This window comes from Calidris pugnax, unplaced genomic scaffold, assembly GCF_001431845.1.
Source record: "Calidris pugnax isolate Ruff unplaced genomic scaffold, ASM143184v1 scaffold188, whole genome shotgun sequence".
Taxonomy (NCBI): Eukaryota; Metazoa; Chordata; class Aves; order Charadriiformes; family Scolopacidae; genus Calidris; species Calidris pugnax.
The window spans coordinates 5,356,602-5,381,355 of record NW_015091257.1 but is presented as its reverse complement, the minus strand read 5'-3'; the positions used below and the strand labels follow the sequence as shown (position 1 = coordinate 5,381,355).

At 39.3% G+C, this 24,754-nt stretch overlaps 1 protein-coding gene across 4 annotated transcripts; it reads left to right on the top strand.

Moving 5' to 3' along the window:
- The first annotated feature begins 4,762 nt into the window (after positions 1-4,762).
- On the top strand, positions 4,763-21,422 carry LOC106898759 (arylsulfatase D-like). 4 transcript variants are annotated; one of them, XM_014960193.1, is made up of 11 exons: positions 4,763-4,886; positions 7,569-7,668; positions 8,217-8,366; positions 9,337-9,458; positions 10,898-11,020; positions 16,268-16,691; positions 17,380-17,516; positions 18,703-18,837; positions 19,463-19,625; positions 19,927-20,048; positions 20,631-21,001. In XM_014960193.1, the coding sequence occupies exons 2-11, from the start codon at positions 7,643-7,645 to the stop codon at positions 20,999-21,001; spliced, it is 1,773 nt and encodes a 590-aa protein (XP_014815679.1). In that variant the 5' UTR covers positions 4,763-4,886; positions 7,569-7,642. The 4 variants fall into 4 exon arrangements, with proteins under 4 accessions (XP_014815679.1, XP_014815677.1, XP_014815678.1 ...); XM_014960191.1 differs by having other exon boundaries at positions 4,806-4,886; positions 7,619-7,668; positions 20,631-21,422; XM_014960192.1 differs by lacking the exon at positions 4,763-4,886 and adding an exon at positions 5,262-5,385.
- Positions 21,423-24,754: the final 3,332 nt, after the last annotated feature.

The following is a 24,754-nucleotide window of genomic DNA, read 5'->3' as shown; positions in this document are numbered from 1 at the left end:
TGTTCAATCCCTGTTTTATATCAATAAATGTATTGGTGCTTCTCTCTGTGAGTCAGGTGCATCACTCCATCTGCTACAATGTTGAAGTGAGATGTTAGAAGATACAGTACATTCATGAGTGAAAAGCATGTCACCACATCCATTTTCAGAGCATTTAAATGGCAAGAGGGAATACACTCTTAGCCAATCAGTCCTGCTGAAGGTGCATTTTTTACCAAAAAATAATAATAATCACTTCCAGCATTTTGTTTGGTTTAGCCATTTCTTTCCCACAATATACTAGCAAAACTGCATTTCACACAAGGCTGTAGTACAACCTTGGCTTAAGAATGCCACTGATATAAAAACATTTCAGACCTCCTAATCCATGTTTTTGTTCTAAGTAGACCATCACAGCAAAGCTGTTTCTTTGTGACTTCATTAGGAATGTTCCCACCATTGATTTCCAGAGCAAAGCTGCATTCTCTGAGAGTGCAAACAATGTTCCTGTAATGAACCCACCCATTTCCTTTCTGCTGTGCTGGAGGCATTCGGGTGCACAACTGTTGTAGTTGAGGTGAGTGATTTATGTGACTTGTGATTTTAAATAAGCAAGAGGACCTAGCCTCTGCATTCGATCCTCAGTCCTGAATGACAAGTATTCTTCCTCAAGCTTGTAATATAAAAATACTGTTTAAATGGGCTTTAATTTAGCAAGAACTATTTTTAATTCTCTGCATTTACAGGTCAGTGTTATCCTTTTTTCTCTCCGTTGTTTCTTCAGCAGTGACAATTACAATTAGTAGGCTTGAAACTGTAATGTGTCATGGCTTTTGAAATACTAAACTCAGAAACTGGAACTTGTGGCATTTGCCAGAAAAATATTGAAGATAGATTTAAGTTGATTTGTGAACTGTAGTAACAAGGAGAAAAATAATTATGAACCCAGAATAGTAATCATTACCAAAAAGTACTCCAGGGTCTCTTTTTGACTTTGCTATTGGGGCTGTTTGCAGACAAATATGAGTGTAGTTCTGTCTCCTGCAAGTCACATGCAATCTGTATGCAATACTTGTTCTATGGTATGACTCCCAGCTTTTTAAGGAATCTCAAAACTGTTTACCTTTTAAGATCCCATACCTCTGTGGATGCTGAATTATAGATTTCCTCTATTGTGGGTTTAAATAATCGCTTTCCAGTACATAGAAAAATTGACCTGAATATGGAATACTAAACGTTGTTCAGCTGTTTATTTTACTGGAATGTCATATAATGTCCAATTCTTAATACCCATTATTATTAATTGCTAATTAATAAGCGATAGAAACTAAAGCCTCCAATACTTCATCTTGAAAATCTTTGATAAAGAATATTAGCACAAAGACATTTCTGACTTCGTTCTACTCGAGTTTATAAAAATATTGAAATTCTGTGACACCCTGTGAGTGCCTTATCTCATCTTTATTTAGTGACAACAGTGGCTTGTGGTTTTTCACTATGTTATCTGATAAATTGTCATGCCAGTAAAAATATTTTGCAAAATTCTCATAGTGATTTTTCTAGTCTCTACCTATGTGAATGTATTTAGTCTCGGCATCAGAAAACAATCTGAAACTAAATACTGTAGATTTTCAATCAGCCCCCTGTCGCTGGAATAGCACCCCACTGAGACTATAGCTCTTGGTATCTGCAAGAACAGCTGCAGTGCTGGAAAATTCATAAAGCAGCAGAACATGGAATCAGCTAATACCTTCAGATCCTCGTGCACTATTGTGCTTTATCCCAGACCCTTACAGATTTAAGCAGTTTTAAAGGGCAGAGAACATGTTAGATATGTGCCTTGTTTCCACAAACTATCAAAATCCATTTTGTGTATTTTATAGATTGTTAGAGAAAATCCACGATTTTTTTCCAGATCTCCCCCGTCTGTATTGGTCTTACTGCTTGTTAAACATTCTTATTTTGTTCTTGTTTTTAATAATTTTGGTGTAAATTTTGATCTACCAGCCTCAACTGCCTAAAAACTGTTCTAAATCTGTTTTGCTCTTCTTTTCCTTTGGAAAAAAAACAACAACCCACCCAGAAATATTTAAAATAAACTCTGTAAATTCTGGTATGTACATAAATATTCACCCACATTAGTCTATCACTACACTCACTGAAATAGAAGGAACAGAGGACAAGAAACCACCTGCTTGTTATTAAGCATTTAATTTACATCCAGCTGTTCCTAAAAAGTAGTATCTGTACAGCCTGCCATGGATGCATACATGCCATTCATTCTCCAAAGTGATGATAAGGTGCTTCGAGGAGGCAGGTGTCCCTCTAGAGCAGCATACAGAGAGGTGACCACTTCTGTGGAACAACACAAGGGCTGTGGTGTCCTGAGAGTGAAGAAGCCAACCAAAAAAAGAAGCTGTAAACCTGTGACAAAAGAAGTGCATGACCAAGGGCAGCAGAAGGGCCTCAGGAGTTTGAATTAAGCACCCTCTTAGGCAAACACAAGAAGGAGAATACTATTTCCCTTCTACTGAAGATCATCTACAGCAGTTGAGCTGTACAGAGCTGGACGGGAGTGGTCATGGTCCTTTTACTTTTAACTAACTTATAACAAGCTATAAGCTACTCTGCTCTCTAGTAAAAGGTTGGATTCCTGAAAAGGAAATCCAGAGCTGTGGTTCCTGTTGTAAGTGCTCTTTATATACCTTATTCATGGCTTTCAATTTAAAAAAAAAACAAAAAACCAAAACACCAAAACTCATGGGAACAAGATCCAGAAGAAAACGTTTCCATTTTTAAGCTAAGTTCCCATCCCACTTTGCTGGTTAGATCATGTCTACATGCAAGTACTTGGCCCCTACTGTTTCTACTGGCCAAAGTAGGCCATTATGCTTAGACAGCACAGCAAATTGTTTTTCAAAATAGAAACACATACAGACTTTTAGATTCCTTTGAGAGGTTAGATGGTGTGTGTAAGTAATCTGAATCATTCTCTGAGACTTGTGAGCAGCCGCCTTCTAAGTTGAGCCTTAGGCAGGAATTGGATCATCTGAATTAGTGCTTTACACCAGACCAGGAGTGCACTCTTCCACTCCTCCCACTTGGGAGAGCAGTCCTGGAGCACACAGACCAGGCTGCTTCCCGGTGTGGCAAACGTGGATTACACGTTCCAGGACAATAAGTAAGGCTCTGCAACTGTTCAAGGCCATTCAGGCCTTGAAGACCTAGTGTAAATCAGAGTTCAAAGAAATAACACCATTTACATTATTATGGAAGGACTTTTAGAAAGGTAAAGTGTGAATCAAATGTTCTCTGAAACATAACAAGATTTCAAAAATAAATTAGTCACTAGAGGGAGCCTCTTTATCATCATATCCTAGTATCTAGTACCAAACTGCTACTAACTTGGGCCTTCGACTCTTAGATGTTGAAGAACTTTAGTAAGGACAGGAAGTGCTACTTCCTCTACTATTTATTAGTTTAAAGAAAAGGAGGGTAAAGGACAAGACGATGCAAGGCTTCTGCAAAATTCCACATTAATTCTCCATTCTGAACAAACACAGACTTTTAAAAAAGAAATCTAAAGATTTCCCCCCAGAAAACAGGAAGAGCTTGTTAGTGCAGTGGCTGGAAACAGAATTAGCTTTGCCAAGACCTTTTGAAAATGGCATCTTTACATGGCATCAGTGAGAGGGCATTCACTTTTCCCTTCTTCAAAGATGAAATACCAAAATGAACAGAAATCGTCACTGTGAGAGGAATGTCTGTAGATCACAACCACTACCCTTCCTCCTTTATCTTTTTTACATGATAGCTGTTCCCAGGCACTATCTCCCAGCAGCCAGATTTCAATGAGTGATCTGATCTGCCTCTCCTTCTGTTAGAAGAAGGCTACGTACAAAACAACAAAGCCTTGTTACTGCAGTGTAACTGCAGACGTGTTCAATTTTCTGCTGTGCTCTAAATTTAGTAAATAACACAGCAGTTATAGTTTGTGGTTCTCCTTTATGAGCACTATAGAATTTGCAGGAAGTCCTGGAAAAACCCAAGGAGAATAGAAAAGCAGTGGAGGAGACCCCATCTGCAAGAAGCATTCTCCCAGTCAGCAGGGCCTGGCTGGGATTGATTGCATCCTCAACAGAAAAACCCCAGCACCTCAGAAGGTGCTTTCCTTTTAGAAAACATACAGCAGCAGAGGGCATCAGACAACAAGAAATCCTACACGCATTAATGAATCCTCAAGCTCTAAAGCCACAGTGAAGGGGAATGGGAAAGGGAAAGGCATAGATTGAGATGCTATAACGTGGGTGGGGACAAGGAAGCAGGCACTGAGAGAAGGCAAACCAGACACATCACCTCTCATGTGCACGCTGGATGCAACCGCTCCAGTGTGGGAATGCTGGGGGTGGGAGAGAGCAGGGGAGGGAACACCTATGGTGCTGTAACTTGCCTGAGAGGTGTTCCACTAGCAAACCAACCTGAGCACTGCAACCCATCATGTACCATCAACTCATAACGTCTACCTTCTAAGATATGCAAACACAGCAAATTCTCTGTTAGTAAAGCGAAATTGCTGTTCAACAGTATCTCATGCTCTCCCAAAACACTGGGTACAACAGGACTCAAACAAGAAAAATCAAGACATAAAGCATTAGCCAGCATGTAACTTTAATTTGTCCCTTTGAGTGGTGACTAGGAAACGCGCAGCACTCTGAAGTGAAGCCAAATGACTCATTTTCTGCAAAAGTAAATTCAGGTCTCCTGCTGGCATTTCCTCCCCACACCCTAAAACTGTTTCTCACTGCGTGTGCAGAGATGACCTTGTCATCGCTGCAGGCACTTGGGGCTGCCACAAAGTGAAGATATTAGCTTCATTTCAATTTCTACAGATGAAGAATTGCTGCTTTGTAAGTACAGTCATTTTCTGTTTTCCTTGGTGGAAGGGAGGAGAGGTTTAGTGGAAGGGAGGAGAGGTTTACGGGGAACTGTTATTTATAGCGCCTTTCATTGGAGCATCTCAGACTTAAAGGAGATCCTGCCCTTCCCTTGAGAAACCGCTGCTTGGGCAGAAAGCATTTCAGCTGCATCTGTGGTGGTCCCCAGCCCCTCGCGCCTGTATGAATGTCAGCCTTGTGCAAACAGCAGTGAGACGTGCAGCTAAGAGACCTGGGGACAAGTTAGACCATCCAGCCGCTTGCAAGCTCTGATATAACGCTGCTTTCCCGTGGCGAAGTGCGCATGAGCAGCCAGGGCAGATTTAAGGACTGCCTTCAGAAGCAGATGTTAGCTGCTGTGTTGCAGCAGCAGCAGCCGCTGTGCTGAAAAATTTGGAATGGTTTTAAGTCGACTGAAAATAAGTTCACACTCCAGTCTATCAGCTGCCTGCTATGAGCGTAACTTCACCAGGTACTGTATTCCTCCCTTACTATGTTGGGAAACGCACAGGAAAACTTTAATGGGCATTTGGAAATTTTTTTTTTTTTTTTGCTTCTGTGGATAAAAATATCTCAAGGAAGTTTTCAAAAGGCATTTCCCTTTAGAACAACACGAGTCTCATACATGTCTGCGTACAAAGCGAGAGCAGACAGCTGCAGGCAACTCGGTATGGTAAGCCTGCCTTTTATTATATCAAGTCCACAAAATAGGAATTTTTAGAAGGCATTTTCATGGAATAAACAGTACCAAACTGAATGGAATTACTTATAACATTCACTAAGTGTTGCCAAACCGATGCCACAAATGGGTGCTGGTTTTGTGAAATGTGTATCTGAGTATAACTAAAAATGTGACTATTTTCTGGCATTCAAACTGGCTTGAATTGGGATTTCAGTATCTTGTGAGTATTTTGGTAGAAAAGTGAAGATAGATTAAAACAGTTCAATCAGTAAAACAGTAAAATATGAAAGATATGCAAGCTATAACTCCCTGGACTATTACAACGGATGAAGAAAGGGATAAAATCTCAATTACTTTGGGGGGGGAGGTAAATAATGGGGGAGGGAGGAAAGAGTTTTGCTTTAAGCTGAATTCAGTTCAGACAGCAAAGTGGACTGTTTGCTTGCAGCGTGGCTTAAGTGCCACTTTGGCAAAAGTGGTCCCAAAGAAGTCCCTGAAAAGGCATCCTCCAAACTGCTTGGGGCTGAATTGGGCAGGCACTTGGTGTTGCCCCAGCTGCCGGGGGCTGGGCAAGGAGCTGCACCACAGTGGGGAGACCTGGAGTCCTCTCTGAGTTCTCACAAAGGAGAGGAACAGGGCAAGCTGGTTTTGCTGTACCTCTTGTTTCCACCAGAGCTGCTAAAGTTTCTCGGACTGGACTCCCATCGCCTTTCACTAAGGAAATGGCTTGACAGGGATAATGCCAGTCAGTGTGGTAACTGTTTTCTGTATATTGCCAGCTTCTGAGGAAACTCAGCCTGGAGGCCCAGCCTGTGATTTGAATTGGTGTATCTCTACCGTGAAGTACAGTCAGTTAGTGACAACCAATTACACCACTAAATTTGAGTATTTCTAACTCCCATTGTGGTTTGAGCTGGACTGGCCACTGAAATGAACGACAGATGCTCTCTTTATTTCAACTGTTTTGGGGGGACATACTATGTATACTATGCATACTTATGGCTGAAATGTCCTCCAGTATCTTTTCTGTACCGACTTTGGATACAGCAAAGGCACAAATCCAAATGCAAGAAACTAAGCCTGAATGTCTGTAGATAGCGATGCTGCATCAGCATTGGTGCTTGTAAATAAGCATTTAAAGCTATTTGGATGCCAATTTTCTAAGCATAGAAATTTAAATTTTCTCTTTCAGGCTTGTAGTGTTGATGAATAAAATGCAAAACCTCTGGATATTAACTAAGCTGCTAAATACTATCATTTCTGGAAAACAAAATGTGAAACCAACATTAATTTTATAAAATTAGGATGCTTGGGGAAGTTCAACCAGACATCAGATAAATTTGAAAGGAGTCTATTTTAAAGCCTTTGAACCAAAGTCATTTGGCCCTTACTTCAAAGTCTTGTCCTGGCAGTGAAAGAGAAAGCCCCAGAGGAACCTTTGCAGATGTGCAGGGGATGGGGAACAGCATCACACCCTGAAATTTGACACATACAAAGAAGAAAAAAGCTCAGCTCAAACAACAGGAGGTCACAAATTCAGTGTCTTCTAAATAAATGTTATGGTTGGAAGAGGATAATTAGAATTTCTACAACTAAAGATATCTCTTACAAGCCGGAAAGGAAACTTGGTATATTGTGTGAAGAAGCAGCAGGCTGCTACTGTCTCTGTGATTACAGAAAAATAAATGATATTGAGGACTGGATTTTAAAAAGCTCTTCTCTTCCTTTCTGAACAGTAAGTGCTTTTCATACACTTGAGTTGTGTAACAAAAGAGAATCATTGTGCAACTTTAAGATAAACTTCTCTACACAAAAAGGAAAATTCCTCTAAGAAGAGAAGCAGCACTAGAAATAAAAATAGCATTAATTCCTTTACTTTTCTTCATTTAGGGTCTGATCTGAGGTGCACTGAAGTAAAAACAGAGAGAGTGTTGATAGGCTTTGATTAAGTTTTTTATCTATTTCTATTGCAGTGACTACTAGGGAGATGCAAAGGTGACAAGGCTCTCTCTTGGTTTTGCAGGATCTGAACACTCCAAATGCAGAAATGATTTTGCAACTAACATCTTATTGGTAAGAAAAAAGTTAATGAATTATTGTTATATCATACTGAGATTTAAAGTGATGAAGTTTAATAATGACATAATTCTGTATTATAAAAGAGTAAGGTTGCTTGACTATGTAGTATACTCACAATGTGATTTTGTTTGTTTATTTTTCTTGTTCTTAACTTTTTCACAACACAGAGGTCACCCAATCTGGGTGAGCAGGATGTCAGACGATGTTGATCATGTTCTCCGTTTTCCAAAACAACTTCTAAAAAAACATCCCAAGCCACTAAAGCAAATAACTTGTACATCATCTGTCACATGTAAATTCCCAAGTGAAGCTCATAGGAAGTTTGGAAATGATCAGAAAAGGAGATTTTAAAGTTATGGTCCTGACACTTTCTTTTCCATGACATCTGTTTGTGTTAACAATCAAATTTTAACACATTGTCTGTGCCTCAGCAGAGAGTGGTCTGGTCTGCAGACAAGCTCATGAGGGAGGGTCTTCAGCCACGTGCAGTGGGAGTGATGAATGGCCAGGTCATTGGCTTTTCTCCTTCTTCTGTGTTTCAGGACATCCCTGGTGGCATCCCTGATTTTTGGTCTGCTTCTGCAGCCACCGCTGACACAGCTTTCCATGGCCACAAAGCCAAACATTGTCCTGTTGATGGCGGATGACCTCGGCATAGGGGATATAGGTTGCTATGGAAATGATACTATCAGGTAAGGAAACTGAACATAACAGTGAAGAGAGGTGGTGTGTTTTTTAATGTAAGAGAGCAATCCTCAGTCCATCATCAGCTATTTGAGCTGTTTTCAGGTTCATTTCCTGGGTGCCATGGGTAAATGTACCAGGATTATCTCAGAGCCTAGAGGGCATTAACCAGGGCCAGCTCTGCTTATCCCAAGCTGTTTTTCTCTGGGAACATCTCAACCTTTCTTGTATATTCCTTAATTGGCTGACATTGAGAAATGCTAAGCTCTTACACATACGTGAAGACAGAAATGTTGTTCCCTCTTTCAACATAGCCAGCCTCATTACCTCGTTTACCTGTTTTGCCATTCTTTCCCAGTCTCACATCAAAATACAGTATACATCACTGAAATGAGCTATGTCACTAGGAAATAATTATCTTTTCAGACCCAAGGACATAGAGTTTCCCTTCTCTTTGAAAATAGTGCCACATTATTGCTTGCTGGTTTCCTACCTGCCTGTCATTTCTTTGAACAAAACCAAACTTGGTACAATCACTCCCCTCATCCAGTAAAGTTCTCAGAATCTCACCCTGATCAGCACTGGCCTGCAAGTTTCTGATAGGCAGCTGATGATCATAGGTACCTGATGGGGCTCTGCATGGCCAGGCATTCAGTTCAGCATGGCATCATTCCCAAGACAACATTACTTTTCTTCTTCAAAAGCAGTGGGGTACGTTTCTCCAAGGCCCTTCATAGGACTTGGGAAACAAGAAGGGATAATTGGCTTGAAATTTATCCAAATGGCGATTGTTAAGGATGAAAGTAAAAAGAAAAAAAAGTATTTCCTCATCACTTGAGAAAATTAAAATATTTTTTTTAAAAATGCCACTATCTTCAAATAGAAGAAACTTCCCAAAATAAAGATAAGTATATTATTCCTCTCCATTTCCTTGAAGACTCTCTGAATGATATCTGACAGTGCTGGTTGCATTTTTAGGACCCCAAACATTGACCGCCTGGCAAAGGAAGGAGTGAAACTGACCCAACACATCGCCGCAGCTCCACTTTGCACCCCCAGCAGAGCAGCTTTCCTCACTGGCAGATATCCCCTCCGATCAGGTTTGCCTTGCAAAATGAAGCAGCCTTTAAACACTGCTTTATTGCCGAAGGGAACAATGTCATAAAACAGGCACAAAAGAAATGCGGATGTGCAAAAGAAGGGTTGCCATAAACACGTCATCCCTCCCTGAGGGACACAGAGACACACTAGTACCTTTGAGGTAACATCTATATTTACGGGGTACAATGAACTGACCTGGATGGAAGCAGAGTAGAGAGGAACCAGCTCTGCAGAGCATCCTGCTGCCCCCCAGCTCACAACTTTGGTTGCATTTTTGGTGCTCTGTTGCACAGATGGCAGCCAGAATGGAGTTAGTACGAATTGTTACACTCAAAAAAGTCATTACACAGAACATGAATAATAATAATAACAACATATTTCTAAAGCACTAGTTACATTAATTTCTGTCGTGGGTGATGCCTCATCAGACATCAGAAACCACGCAGCCCTGCAGGGAGCAGGGTAGATCTATGCAGATGTGTATCTGTTCCCTCCAAGCGAGGTGCAGGATGCATCATTTACAGGAAAGCTTTGTTACCTATGTGTCAGGATTCATCCGTCCTACGAAATAACAGTTTGACAGCTGTATTATTTTTCCCAGTTCTTTTTTTGAAGAAAAAATACTATCCTGTCAAACTGCATTCTGGAGATGAAGAGGTATGAAAAACAAATAGCTCTACATGTTTCTAACAGCAACTCTCTAACGCTTGTTCTACTGCAAATGATCTTCAGTGGCTTCCTTCCCAAGGCATTTTGAAGCTGGCATGTCATCCTACTTTTATCGTGACAGCCCCCACTGAGACAGATAGCCTGAAAATGCACATGAGCTTTTACAGGCTCTCTCCCACTATAAAAACAGGGATAGAGATATTCAACGCTTCCATGACAGGTTGTACCTCGCATAACATTGTGTGATGGGGTTACAGCAGTATATAACACTAAACAACAGGCTGTAAACCTGCAGGTGAGGAGAAGGTTGTGGTGCTAGATAGCTGCTCTGTGGGTTTCGAAAGTCAGACACCAGCCATGCCACTGTGCAGGGAAACCTTGAGTTCCCAGGCAGCCACATGCAAGCCAGAGTTTGAGGCTGACAGGAGGCTGAAGTCTCCCGACCCTCCTCCCTGCACTCACAGTCCCACTAAGTAAAAATGCAGCTACACCACTGTGACATCTAAAAGCTCCTATGCAACTGTGCCATTCCAAATAAAATAAAATAAAATGTTTCAGTATGAGATACAAAAAGAATAGGTGTTATCTAATGGAGAGACAACTTTTTCTTAATCTTGTCTGGAGTGCTGGGTTCATTTCCCCAAACAAACAGCATTTGGATAAACGTTTAACACTACAATATCAATGAAACCAGGAAACGAGAGAGTATGTTTGATAAATGTACTCCACCACATATACTTACTAAGATTGTTTTTACTTCATTTTCTAGGGATGGATGCTATAAACAATTATCGTGTTATTTTTTGGAATGGCGGCTCAGGAGGGCTTCCTCCAAATGAAACCACTTTTGCCAAAATACTGCAACAGCAAGGCTACAGCACGGGACTGATAGGTATGGGGACGCTCTTGAAGGTGGCTCAGAATGTGTTTCACCTGCACATCTCACTCAAACAATTTGTTTTAGTTAGCAACTGCTCATAAATCAGTTGTAATATTTTTATTTCCTGATTTAGGAATATCTTTTAAGAAGATATCCTGACCAAAAAGAATCTCTCTTAAAAGAGCAGGTATCTGATAAAGAGGACAATCTTTCCTGTTTACCTTCTTTCAAGCACAGCTGTGGTTGTTAAAATATATAATTGAAAATACATTAATATTTCTTGAATATTATTCTACCAGGCATAGATACTTATTCCAATGCTACTTCAGAAAAAACAAAAACATGAGTGCCACTTAAATATGCATGACAAAGCTTTACACAACTCAGAGAAGATTGACAACAAAAGAGAACAGCTACTACTTAAAACTATAGAGCCAGTTCATAATATCACAGGATTTAGCCTTTCAAAAACAGAAACAAAGCAATTTTTTTTCTTTAATTATAACGTGCCACTATAGTTCACCAAGTTTTCACTATAGCCGACAAAACTTTGCCTCTTTCATTGTGAATACAAATTCCATTTTACTTTAAATTTTATAGGACTTTTTTGTAACTTCTGGTCATGATCAAGTTTCAAATAATGATTTATCTTAGCTATGTCACATAGTTCCACAGACTGTTAAAACATAAACGTGCCTGAGCTGAATTTTCAGCTATTTGCCCTACCTCATCTTAGCATCTAAATGTCAATATCCAAAATCTATGTCTAAGCTGTAAAGATATTGGCTGCACAAATAAACTGAATTCACTAATAAAAGTGTCTGCAGGAATGGATTTGTATTCATTCAGCAGAATAAATCACAACCGTACAGGACAATGCTAAAGGAAGCCCTACAGGCATTTAAAGTTTTATATTACTGTATTACTGAATCTTATTCTCCTGTTAGTTTTGTAGCAATATTATTTTAGTTGTTTTAATCAGCTCACAAAAAAAAAAAAACCAGACATCAGAAACCACGCAGCCCTGCAGGGAGCAGGGTAGATCTATGCAGATGTGTATCTGTTCCCTCCAAGCGAGGTGCAGGATGCATCATTTACAGGAAAGCTTTGTTACCTATGTGTCAGGATTCATCCGTCCTACGAAATAACAGTTTGACAGCTGTATTATTTTTCCCAGTTCTGTTTTTGAAGAAAAAATACTATCCTGTCAAACTGCATTCTGGAGATGAAGAGGTATGAAAAACAAATAGCTCTACATGTTTCTAACAGCAACTCTCTAACGCTTGTTCTACTGCAAATGATCTTCAGTGGCTTCCTTCCCAAGGCATTTTGAAGCTGGCATGTCATCCTACTTTTATCGTGACAGCCCCCACTGAGACAGATAGCCTGAAAATGCACATGAGCTTTTACAGGCTCTCTCCCACTATAAAAACAGGGATAGAGATATTCAACGCTTCCATGACAGGTTGTACCTCGCATAACATTGTGTGATGGGGTTACAGCAGTATATAACACTAAACAACAGGCTGTAAACCTGCAGGTGAGGAGAAGGTTGTGGTGCTAGATAGCTGCTCTGTGGGTTTCGAAAGTCAGACACCAGCCATGCCACTGTGCAGGGAAACCTTGAGTTCCCAGGCAGCCACATGCAAGCCAGAGTTTGAGGCTGACAGGAGGCTGAAGTCTCCCGACCCTCCTCCCTGCACTCACAGTCCCACTAAGTAAAAATGCAGCTACACCACTGTGACATCTAAAAGCTCCTATGCAACTGTGCCATTCCAAATAAAATAAAATAAAATGTTTCAGTATGAGATACAAAAAGAATAGGTGTTATCTAATGGAGAGACAACTTTTTCTTAATCTTGTCTGGAGTGCTGGGTTCATTTCCCCAAACAAACAGCATTTGGATAAACGTTTAACACTACAATATCAATGAAACCAGGAAACGAGAGAGTATGTTTGATAAATGTACTCCACCACATATACTTACTAAGATTGTTTTTACTTCATTTTCTAGGGATGGATGCTATAAACAATTATCGTGTTATTTTTTGGAATGGCGGCTCAGGAGGGCTTCCTCCAAATGAAACCACTTTTGCCAAAATACTGCAACAGCAAGGCTACAGCACGGGACTGATAGGTATGGGGACGCTCTTGAAGGTGGCTCAGAATGTGTTTCACCTGCACATCTCACTCAAACAATTTGTTTTAGTTAGCAACTGCTCATAAATCAGTTGTAATATTTTTATTTCCTGATTTAGGAATATCTTTTAAGAAGATATCCTGACCAAAAAGAATCTCTCTTAAAAGAGCAGGTATCTGATAAAGAGGACAATCTTTCCTGTTTACCTTCTTTCAAGCACAGCTGTGGTTGTTAAAATATATAATTGAAAATACATTAATATTTCTTGAATATTATTCTACCAGGCATAGATACTTATTCCAATGCTACTTCAGAAAAAACAAAAACATGAGTGCCACTTAAATATGCATGACAAAGCTTTACACAACTCAGAGAAGATTGACAACAAAAGAGAACAGCTACTACTTAAAACTATAGAGCCAGTTCATAATATCACAGGATTTAGCCTTTCAAAAACAGAAACAAAGCAATTTTTTTTCTTTAATTATAACGTGCCACTATAGTTCACCAAGTTTTCACTATAGCCGACAAAACTTTGCCTCTTTCATTGTGAATACAAATTCCATTTTACTTTAAATTTTATAGGACTTTTTTGTAACTTCTGGTCATGATCAAGTTTCAAATAATGATTTATCTTAGCTATGTCACATAGTTCCACAGACTGTTAAAACATAAACGTGCCTGAGCTGAATTTTCAGCTATTTGCCCTACCTCATCTTAGCATCTAAATGTCAATATCCAAAATCTATGTCTAAGCTGTAAAGATATTGGCTGCACAAATAAACTGAATTCACTAATAAAAGTGTCTGCAGGAATGGATTTGTATTCATTCAGCAGAATAAATCACAACCGTACAGGACAATGCTAAAGGAAGCCCTACAGGCATTTAAAGTTTTATATTACTGTATTACTGAATCTTATTCTCCTGTTAGTTTTGTAGCAATATTATTTTAGTTGTTTTAATCAGCTCACAAAAAAAAAAAAAAACAAAACCCATGTCTATTAGCCACGTGCTTCAGCTTGGTCTCAGCATGTGATCACTAACAAAACAATCAGATTTGTCTCCACTTTGCCAAGGGAACTGCCCTGCAGGGAGGTTGTGCTGCATACCTCCTAGAAGCTAGCTAGCAAAACAGGCTGGTGTTTTCCCTGGGGGCATCTCAGCTAAAATCACACTACAGACACCAAGAGCATCACTTAGTTTAACCAGATTGACAGATTCTGATTAATTGCACCATAGGGGATGATGGTATAAGTAACAAAAAAAATACCCAACAACTTTACACACAAGTCATGAAACAATAAATCTTATAGAACTTCTACACACACCACTGCAGCTGAACAAGCACTAAATAGTCTCACCTGAATGGTTTGTGATTTTTTTTGCTCTGAGCACAACCAGTTTAATTGCAAAGTTAAATCCTACCAATAGCCTGCAGCTTGATGTGATAATGAGACTTTTTGTTGGGAGATGTTTTGCAGTTCCTTTGCAGTCAGAAAGCCAATGTTGTATAACATGCCCTAAAAAGATTCATTTTTCTAAATTATACACTTAGTTTATCTTCTGGAGATTTGAGTCTTTTGTAGCCTGTCAGAAGCCTTTATCGACCTCAGCTGGAGATTTAAGTGTTGGAATGCATGTGAAGTCCAAGGATACTTTAGCTGCACCTGTATTTATGACCAATGCATTTATGTATTGATTACAAACTTATTTCATTCTATAGCTGGCTCTAAATATGTCAAGAGGTAAACTGAGTAGTGATTTTAGCTGAAGACAATTCAGCCACCAACAGCAGAACTTTCAGTCTTTCTTTATATCCAAAAAGCAACTTTTTTTTTGCCTCTGAAACAGTTTTTCCTCCTCCTGTTCTAATGCACAGCAATTCTGTTGAAACCTGCTCAGGGTTGGCTGCTAGTATATGTAACAGTGAACCGTTTGTTTAGGATAATATCCTTCTGTAAGTATGCAGTTCCTTACACCACAATAAGAATTAGTTGCAAATTACTTTTCAAGTAAAATTATAAAAGTTCATTTTGATCTACAGTTCTGGTATCCAAGGCCTGCATTACATCAGAGATCATAAAATGCAACTAAACTGCATCTCTCTGATGAGAGGTAGATTTTGGTCCTTTCATTCAGATATTCCCAAGCCTCAGCGTTTAAGCTAATGAGGCACCTTTTTATGACTCCATGTAAGTGCCTAACCAGTCTGTTTGAATAGACTGGAGGGGAAGAAACACAAGGTTTTGATGTGCCATTCATCATAATAATGGACATCTGTTCATAATAAAAAACAAATCGTACTGCAAAAAAGTCAGATGATGTTCCTTTAGATACGTGAAGACTTCAGAATTTAAAAGAAGGTGGCTTTGACTTTTTAAATTAGATGAAATACTAATAAATGGCAAAAAAATACTTATAAAACAAGACCTTATATTCTCATCCAGTAAATGGAGATATTATTATTAGCAAAATTGCTTATGTACGTACAGCTTCATGAGAAATCCTGATCTCCTGAGCTCAAGTTCTTCTGGAGCTGGTGGTTTGTCTGTCCAACCCACTGTTAAGCTGCAAGTTACTTATCTACACTATCCATACCTTCCCTTATCAGACTAGCACCACCACGTAGCTGTGTGTTTGCTTAGTCCTGGCATCAAGCTGATTGAAACTTTCCATAAACAAGTCTGCATAGCATTTTGAAGGTAAAGAGACAACAGGACAACACAACAATGTTACTTTGCTCTCTGCTTACAAAAGGACTTCTTCCTCCTATTTCGTACTTGACAAGTCTGCAGGAAGGCCATACATTTTTGCTCTGCTCTGGAAATTTGAGTTTTTCTCAATTTCTATTTCCCTTTAGAGTCCCATTTGTTACATTTGATCAAAGCTACAGGGCATGAATATGCATAGAGAGCATCAAAAACTCTGTTGGAAATGTATCATTTGTAGAGATTTACTTTCATCATATTCCATTATATCAGTACATAGCTGATATATATGTAGGATGAAGAAGTTATCACAAGAAGGAAAAAACCCAACCTTTTTTGATAAATGTTTTGTGTGAGGAAAAGCCTGTTTTTAAACATAATCTCTACATTTTAATAATCTGTATTTTCAGGGAAGTGGCATCAAGGTGTTAACTGTGAATCCCGCAATGACCATTGTCATCACCCTTTGAACCATGGGTTTGACTATTTCTATGGGATGCCTTTTACGCTAATCAGTGACTGCCAACCAACAGAAGCACCAGAGATGGACAGAGCCTTTAGAAGGAAACTCTGGCTTTCCACTCAGATGATTGGCCTTGTTACACTCACTGCTGCCCTGGGAAGACTGACCGGACTGATTTCAGTCAGCTGGAAAGTGCTGACCTGCCTTGCTGGGTTTAGTCTCTTGTTCTTCATGTCCTGGTTCTCAAGTTATGGGTTTGTACGATACTGGAACTGCATTATGATGAGAAACCATGAAGTTACTGAGCAGCCAATGGTGACAGACAGGACTACCTCCTTTATCTTGAGGGAGTCCATTTCATTTATTGAAAGGTAAAGAGTGTTTCCTTTGATCACAATTTTTCCGCTTCTTGCAACTTTTAAACAGCATTTTCCCATGCGAAGTGTTTATATTTTTTATATTGTATAGGATTATAAGTACTATTATAATAATTAATAATATGAATCACGATATCTTATTATTAAATTGAAAAATCAGCTGCTGCTTAAGGATGTCTGTTATTCCTGATTTCACTAAAGCTGATAACATTTCCAAATTTCCATGGGTTGGATTGAACATTTCTAGGCTATTTTGAGGAGACAAAAATTTCTGTCAATGAGACCAACATTACAGCCTTGAGGGATAGCAGCTGATGGCAGAAATGCGTGTGAGGGCCAGGGAAGGAGTATAGCTGTGAGGTAGCCTTATCGTATGGACTGATACGTGAGCAACAGCTGGCAGGAGATGAACCTTCTGCCTTTGTTTCAGGAGCACAGTGGTGGTTTGCAATAGCAGAAAGTGGAGCTTCAATCTGAAACTCATTGATCTATGATCCAGGATAAAATGAAGATCATTTTATATAAGCTAAACATTATTTTATCAGGCAGATTCTAATCACTGGGGTTTAATACCTTACAAAGTAAGATGGTTCTGAAGTGACTGTTGAAATATGTATATAAGCAAATCATAATACCATTTTCCTTCCTCCCTTAAAACAAAGTATTGATCTCTGTTTTTTAGAAATAAGCACAAGCCATTCCTCCTTTTTCTTTCCTTTTTACACTCCCACACCCCTCTCCTCACCACAGAGAAGTTTCTTGGGAAGAGCAGCCATGGTTTATATGGAGATAATGTAGAGGAGATGGACTGGATGGTGGGTAAGTCACCATAGCAAATAACAATGTCTCCAACTACCTAATACCTAGGTCTGAATATATAATAACAATGCAGTTGTTATTAAAAGAACAAGGAAGAGAAAAACAAGAAGGAAAAAAGTCCTAGGCTTTTCATCAACATCTGGTGATCTTATATGAGAGCTGTTGGCTTGTAGTATTGGTGGTTTATTTTCTCCAATCTCAGACCAAGAGTTCACTCAGTTTTTTGTCTGGTGTTTGACAGTCGTAATCATATCCCCTTGGCTCCTCTCAAGGAACTCTCCTGCTCTTGTTACTAAATAAGTTAGAATTATTTAGATTTCTGTGAATATTAAACACCAGATAACTTCAGCCTCTTATGGTCATGTCTTACCTATTTCTAAGTAGAACACATTGGAAGGTGATAAAACTGGAAAACAAATTAATTCCAGATGTAAAGCAGCAGGCTATTTCTCTGTGACTGCTGCATTCAGCAGAGTACTGAATATTTTTCAGTCTCATTCATAAATCCAGAAATGTTGATAAATGTTAATTGGTATGCCACCAGAAATTAGATTTATGTTATTTTTCTGCCTGTTTTTTGGAGGTGAAGGAGAATTATTTATCACCCAGTCATGGCAGAGGAAAAGTAGCCACATTTGAAAAAGGCATAAGAATCAGGTACACATACAGAAAGAATTGTTTTTCAAACCTACCTGTCAAACACTTACACACCACAAATATAGTTAAGAACATCAGAAACAGCTAAATAATGACTTTTAAATAAAAAAATAACTGTATTATTAATGCATATAGTATCCAGACAGTAATTTAATGTCAATACTAACTGTGTTCTAGACAATAGAAGATAAGGGAAAAAATGACATTTTTTCCTCATTTCTCACAGTGGCCACCACTGATACAGAGTCTAACTTTTAGGGGCCTTGGATCATGCTTTCTTTCCATATTTTTACAGCAGATGGCACTTCTGCCCTTTACAATAAAGACTTCTGATCTGTGAGTGTGGTTCTTAACTCCTTTGTGATAATACAAATAATAAAGGAGTTACAGCACATCATAAATTTTCTGTGCTTTTACGGACAGTGAAATCCCAACTACAAATCTCAATCCTAAAAACCTCTTCTTTTAATGTTATGTAGCATAAGTGATATTTTTGCTTTTTAATACACACATATTCCTGTGTTTACAGGTGAGGTTCTAGATGCCATTGACAAGGAAGGCTTGAAAAATACTACACTAGTTTACTTTGCCTCTGATCATGGTGGATGGCTGGAAAGACAAGAAGGGAAAAGGCAGCTGGGTGGCTGGAATGGAATATACAGAGGTAAGAGCTGTCAAGGATGATGACAACTCAGTAAAGTATTTGGGACACCCCTAAAGCCTAGATAAGACTGTAAAAGGAGAACCAGTGTTTTATCATTGAGAAGCAAATTTGTCTCCTTCTAATTAGGTATTTTAAAATGTAGAAAATTCTAGCCTGCGCAGGTGTTGTTAATAAACATGAATTCTCAAACTGCCCTTTCCTCATGAGGCAACTGATCACAAGTTAATTTTTATTAAGATTGCGTAACTTCTCACTAACTATTAATTACACCTTACATCTTAACCCTTGCTTTAACTACAATTATGTTATAGAATTGTAAAAGAAAGAGGAGAACTAGTCTGGGAAATCATTTTATGCCTGAAAATTTTATTCACACTGAGTTCTGATGGGGTAATGTGTTTGTAAAATAACAGAAGTGAGTAAGTGTGTAAGGCCACTAGAGGGTTCTGATACAGCGAGCACACTTTCACTCATGCTAAGAAGGAGCTTAGTGGTAAAAACAGAAGGGTAAGGAAGGCTCATAAAGGTAACATTACCTTATGATAATACAATAACATTGACTAAAATTTTGATTAATTTTAAATTAAACCTTTTTTTTGATGAAAATGTATTTTTTTAATCAAAGGTGGAAAAGCTATGGGAGGCTGGGAAGGAGGAATCCGTGTCCCAGGGATATTTAGATGGCCAGGAGTGTTACCTGCAGGGACAGTTATCGATGAGCCTACAAGCCTTATGGACATTTATCCTACAGTAGTTCATCTGGCTGGAGGGGAAGTACCACAGGACAGGTACAAACACAAGTGTCTTTATTCCTCCTTCTCTTCCCAAACAATGGAAATTCTAGCTTGGAAATACATGCTAAGAGTCTGATGTCTTCCTTTTCACTCCTACTCCTTTTCTAGATGCATAAATGTTACCACAGCTCAGTCACCTCTTCTCTACATTTGAGATTCAGCATCTATCTGCAATCTTCTACATTCTACAAGCATCTTCCTCGTTCAGAGTTGCCAGTTCCAGCAAGAGGTGTGCTAAAGGAACTCAGTCCTGTACAGCTTACCTCAGTCTGATGGCGTCCTTTTTTTCTGCTAGGGTAATTGACGGCCGGGATCTGATGCCTTTACTGCAAGGAAGAGTTGAGCACTCAGAGCACGAGTTCTTGTTTCATTACTGCGGCGTCCACTTACATGCTGTGCGGTGGCACCAGAAGGACAGTGAGTACAGAACTGCTTTGCTAAGAATTAGGTTCAATCTACGGGAGGGCACAGTTGTCTGACACATTCCTTCTGCCATTGCAGCTGGTGGTAAAGAACTTACTAGCACTGCCTGTATTGTATGGCACAAAGAGCTTGTTTGTGGCTTCAAGGCAGGTGGCATGCCAGGCAGGCTACTGGAGCTCAGGATGGGTCTCACTCACCTGAATGCAAGGCCTGGGGAGTCCATGCCTTCCTTGTCTCATGGAGAAGCCCTTGCCTCCTTTGTCCATCCTTCTGCTACTTTAACAAGGAAGTAAGCCATGAAAACCCCAAATATTTTTTCATGTCTTCGTAAAAAAACATGTGAATGATAACTGATACTTGCTGAAAAATTTGGAGAATTTTCAAAAAATCAGAAGACCTTTTACATTATTGGTTTAATACTGTGTCACTTAACTTTAAATGAAATTACAGTACTATATCAACTAATAAGTAGAGAGCTGAGGTGCAACCAGAAATCAATTCTAGAAAAACATTCACTCTTCTAATGCCTTATGATAACCACCAGTACCATTGCAAGCCTTCTTTCTTTCCTGCCAGGTGGAGCCATCTGGAAGGCTCATTATGTGACACCCATCTTCCGTCCTCTTGGAGCTGGGGCTTGTTATGACAGAGGATTTTGCCCATGTTTTGGAGAAGGCGTGACCCATCATGACCCACCCTTGCTGTTTGATCTCTCACGAGACCCTTCTGAAGCTAAACCTCTGTCAGCTGACACTGAGCCCCTTTATGACACAGTAATAAAGAGGATTGGAAGGGCCATAGAAGAGCATCGCAGGACACTGACTCCAGTCCCTGAGCAGCTCTCCGTGTACAACGTGGTGTGGAAGCCGTGGCTGCAGCCTTGCTGTGGGACCTTCCCATTCTGTTGGTGTGATAAGGAAGGTGATAATAAACTTGCTGACCTATGAAGGAAAGAACCAAAGTTTTTCCTCAAAACTGTTCTTAAATCAAGTGTTTTGAACGGGGTGTTGATTGGTGGGTTGGTTGGTTGGTTGGTTTAATATGAAAATTGTCCCAGTGAATGGCACAGTATTTTGTAAAGGTGGCTTTAGGTTGCACACTCTCAGGAAGCAAGCAAGACAAAATGATCTCAAGAGCATGTTTTAACTTGCAATTGTTGACAACTGCATGAATCTTTCAAAAACACTGAAGCAGGCCAAGGTTAGAGCTGTCCAAGTAATGATATAACTTATAATCTGTTGTTTATGAATGTATACATAGAAGCTGTGCTTTTTTTTTGATTGTGGCACAAACTTGAACATAAGAAGTTTCATCTAAACATGAGGAGGAACTTCTTTCCTTTGAGGGTGGCAGAGCCCTGGAACAGGCTGCCCAGGGAGGTGGTGGAGTCTCTATCTCTCGAGACATTCAAAACCCGCCTGGATAAGTTCCTGTGCAACCTGCTCTAGGTGGACCTGCTTTGGCAGGGGGTTGGACTAGATGATCTCCAGAGGGCCCTTCCAACCCCATATCATTCTGTGATTCTGTGATTCTGTTTGTTCTGAATTTGGAAGTAATTTTGTGGACTGAGGTCTCCGTTAATTTTGGTATCCTTACTGGTCATGCATAAGGTGTTACTATAAAAAATTTTTGGAGATCACTGCCTCCACAATAATTCCAAAACAATTTTTCCCACAGCTCTCCACAAAATCTCCTTTAAAAGTAGCTTCCTTCCTTCCAGCAGCAGTGATGATGGCAGCTGGTTAGCCTGGGGCTTCGGGATCAGGAGAAATTGCCCAAATGAATCATAAAGCTTGGAAAAGTGACAAGCTGTGTAACGGCTGTCTGCACTTCTGGGAAGGATGGGACTCCTCTGATTGGAGTCAGCCTCTTTTGATTGAGAACACAAAAGGGAAAGGGTTTCCCTTTTTCAAAGCTCCCATTGCACCCAGCTCGCTAAGCAGCACTGGCAAGGGCATTGAAGTGCCACAATAATAAACAGTTCAGTCATTCGGGCAAAGGATTGTACAAGTTACCTTGCTGCCCATATCTCAAGCATAACCGGATGCTGCTAACAAGCAGTACATTTGGAAAAGACTCTTTGAAAGATGCCCAATACTAATTATGAAAGAAAAGAAACTCTAATTTGATAGTAAAAAAAAGAAATGCAGATTTAAGGTATTTTTTGCATCGCTAGTTAAATTTTCATCCCATTGAACAGCCAGATTTACTTAAAACTATCTGCTTTGCCTCTATAAATTCAGTTCTTTCCTTCGTGTTAAAACAGTTGTTCCTAATAAAGTGGCCTTGCAGGTAATGCTTTTAATTGTAGGGTACAATATATATCTTTTCACATAGACAAGTTTACACTGGTATATCTGAATATGTAGGCATCTGAGAACATAATTTTCCCTTTCAATTTATTTCACTTGTGTTTTACTATTTTTCTAACTATCATGCTAGGACCCATTTTAAATTTTTCACTTCTTTGATAAATGTTCAGTTTACCTTGGTTTTATTTTTCCCTTGTTTCCCAAATTTAGCCATCAGGAAACCTGCAGGTAAACAAAGCCTAAGAGCTTAAAAGCAAAGTTTTATTGAATGCTGTGACCTCATGCATTTCAGAGACTGTTATAAGTCACCCAGACGGTCCTTTAGTGCTATTGATGAGAAAGGCACTCAGTCTGGCTGTGAAAACTTCAAGAGATGAAGTGAATCCATGAAGCATACTGGATTGTTGCTTAATTTCCTCCATTGTTAACAGTGTGCGCTTTATTTCTCATTTGAATGTATTTTATTTTACTGGTTCTTTCTTGGCTAGATTTAAAGGTCTTTTAATATTCAATATGCAGTGTTTTCTTTACCTGAAATTACTGTAATCAGACTGGCATTTTTCAAGTTTCTCAGTCATTTTCCAAAATCCACTTCCATTCTCAAGCCAGTTTAGTATCTGATTTTACTTCCTCTCAATTTTTCAACACCTTTAAAAATATGTGGGTGTGACACCTGTTCAGTATGATGATTGAACCGGTTTTTCTTGCACAGAAATACTTCATAGCACTGTGAGATATCCATTTGGAGCTAGAGGGCATAAGAAGACACCTGAGCTAGAATTTGTCCTGGACACTGGTGTTTGCCCATGAAAGCACAGGTATCAGGCCCTGCTGATATACAAAATGCCAGGGGATCAGCAAATGTTTAGGGCTTGGTAACATGGACATTACTCATGGAACAATCATGGGCAATAATAAATGCTGCCTTGACAAACCACGTTGTTTTTCTTTTTATTTTGAGTAGTCAGCAGATGATGACATTCTGCTTTCTTGTGCAGCTGCACCAGTAAAACCTTTTAAAATGTGTTTAATTTTCTTTTTCTTTGGGAATTCTAACCTTACATTTATCTATGTTAATTGGTGTCAGGAGCAGGGCCACCTCCTCCATCCATCCCAGCCCAGGATCCTTCTGCTCAGCTGCTCGAAGCCCTGCCCAGTACCTGGGGACCTGGGGTTTCTGCCCAGGATGAGGGACTCTGCTGCTGCTTTCCTCTTTGCAGGTTCAACCCATGGTGAAGCTGAGCACGTATCCCAGAGACACACACACACACACAGAAGATACTGGCACGGCCAGTCACTGTCTCCATGTATTGTGCTGACATGTATTGTTAAGTCTGAGGAACATGGCATAGGCTCAGAGGCAGTTTTGATAGATTCAAAATGGCATTTTTTAAATAAAAATGAAGTACTGCATCAAAATAGCCTGCTTGACATTAAGTATAATTAACATCCATTTTCACACAAATATTTGCCACTATTAGGAGTCCTCCAGGCCTTTTTTCTTTGAACAAGAAGTGCATGATTAAGGCAGGTATTTCTTTAGGGTAGTCTTACTTACAGAGAATGTACCATCTGCTGTACATTTGATAAACACCACGGGAACTTGTTTCTCTTTTTGCTGTTCTTAACCTCTTCTCATCAATTTGTTTGAAAGTTTGGTTTTTTCAGAGTAATTTTTCGCCTTCAGGCTATGGCCCTTGTTGAATTTATTGTATAGTCATTATGGCAGTGAGAGCTGCAGCTTCTCACAGCCGGGATACCAGCTTTTCCCTAGGGCAAGAGAGTATTCGGATTTACTTTGCAAACTGAAAGACCTAACAGTTAATATTATCTAACATATTGCAACCTGTGCTTTGAGCTTGTTCTTATTTATTTATTTATTTATTTACATTTTTCACCATTGCTTATCACTTCCAGCTTTTTGTAAGCTCATTAAAATCAGTGAAAACTGCCAATTTCAGGAGATTTGAGACTGGGATTTTTGCATATTGTTAATTTATTTATTGTTGCCACACCTGACAGGACGTTGCAAAAAAGAGTGATGTTATTCTTTCTTTGCTTTTCCTGAGATATAAAACTCAGAAAGTACATAGCAAAAGTAGAAAGTAATCCAGGTAGTTTAAAAAAAAAAAAAAAAAAAAAAAAAAAAAAAAAAAAGGGAAGGGGAAAAACAAAGGCACAGGGATTCACAGACTTGAGTTAACACTCAGCTAGGAATGTTTTGCCACCCACCGTATTTATACTGTGTTGGGATTTAATGAGATGGGCTTGAAAAAAAAAAAAAAAAAAAAAAGAAAAAAGAAAAGGAGAGAGATAAAAAGAAGAATGACCTATTCACTTCTCGATGAAGAAAGCTTAACAGAATCTTCATACACGTAAAGTAATGAT

Bases quoted from the DNA above. Each gene is read 5' to 3' on its own strand.
- LOC106898759 (XM_014960191.1), top strand. The intron at 17,517-18,702 runs GTAAGTCACCAT...CTGTGTTTACAG, and splicing joins GGAGATGGACTGGATGGTGG to GTGAGGTTCTAGATGCCATT. The intron at 20,049-20,630 runs GTGAGTACAGAA...CTTTCCTGCCAG, and splicing joins GCGGTGGCACCAGAAGGACA to GTGGAGCCATCTGGAAGGCT.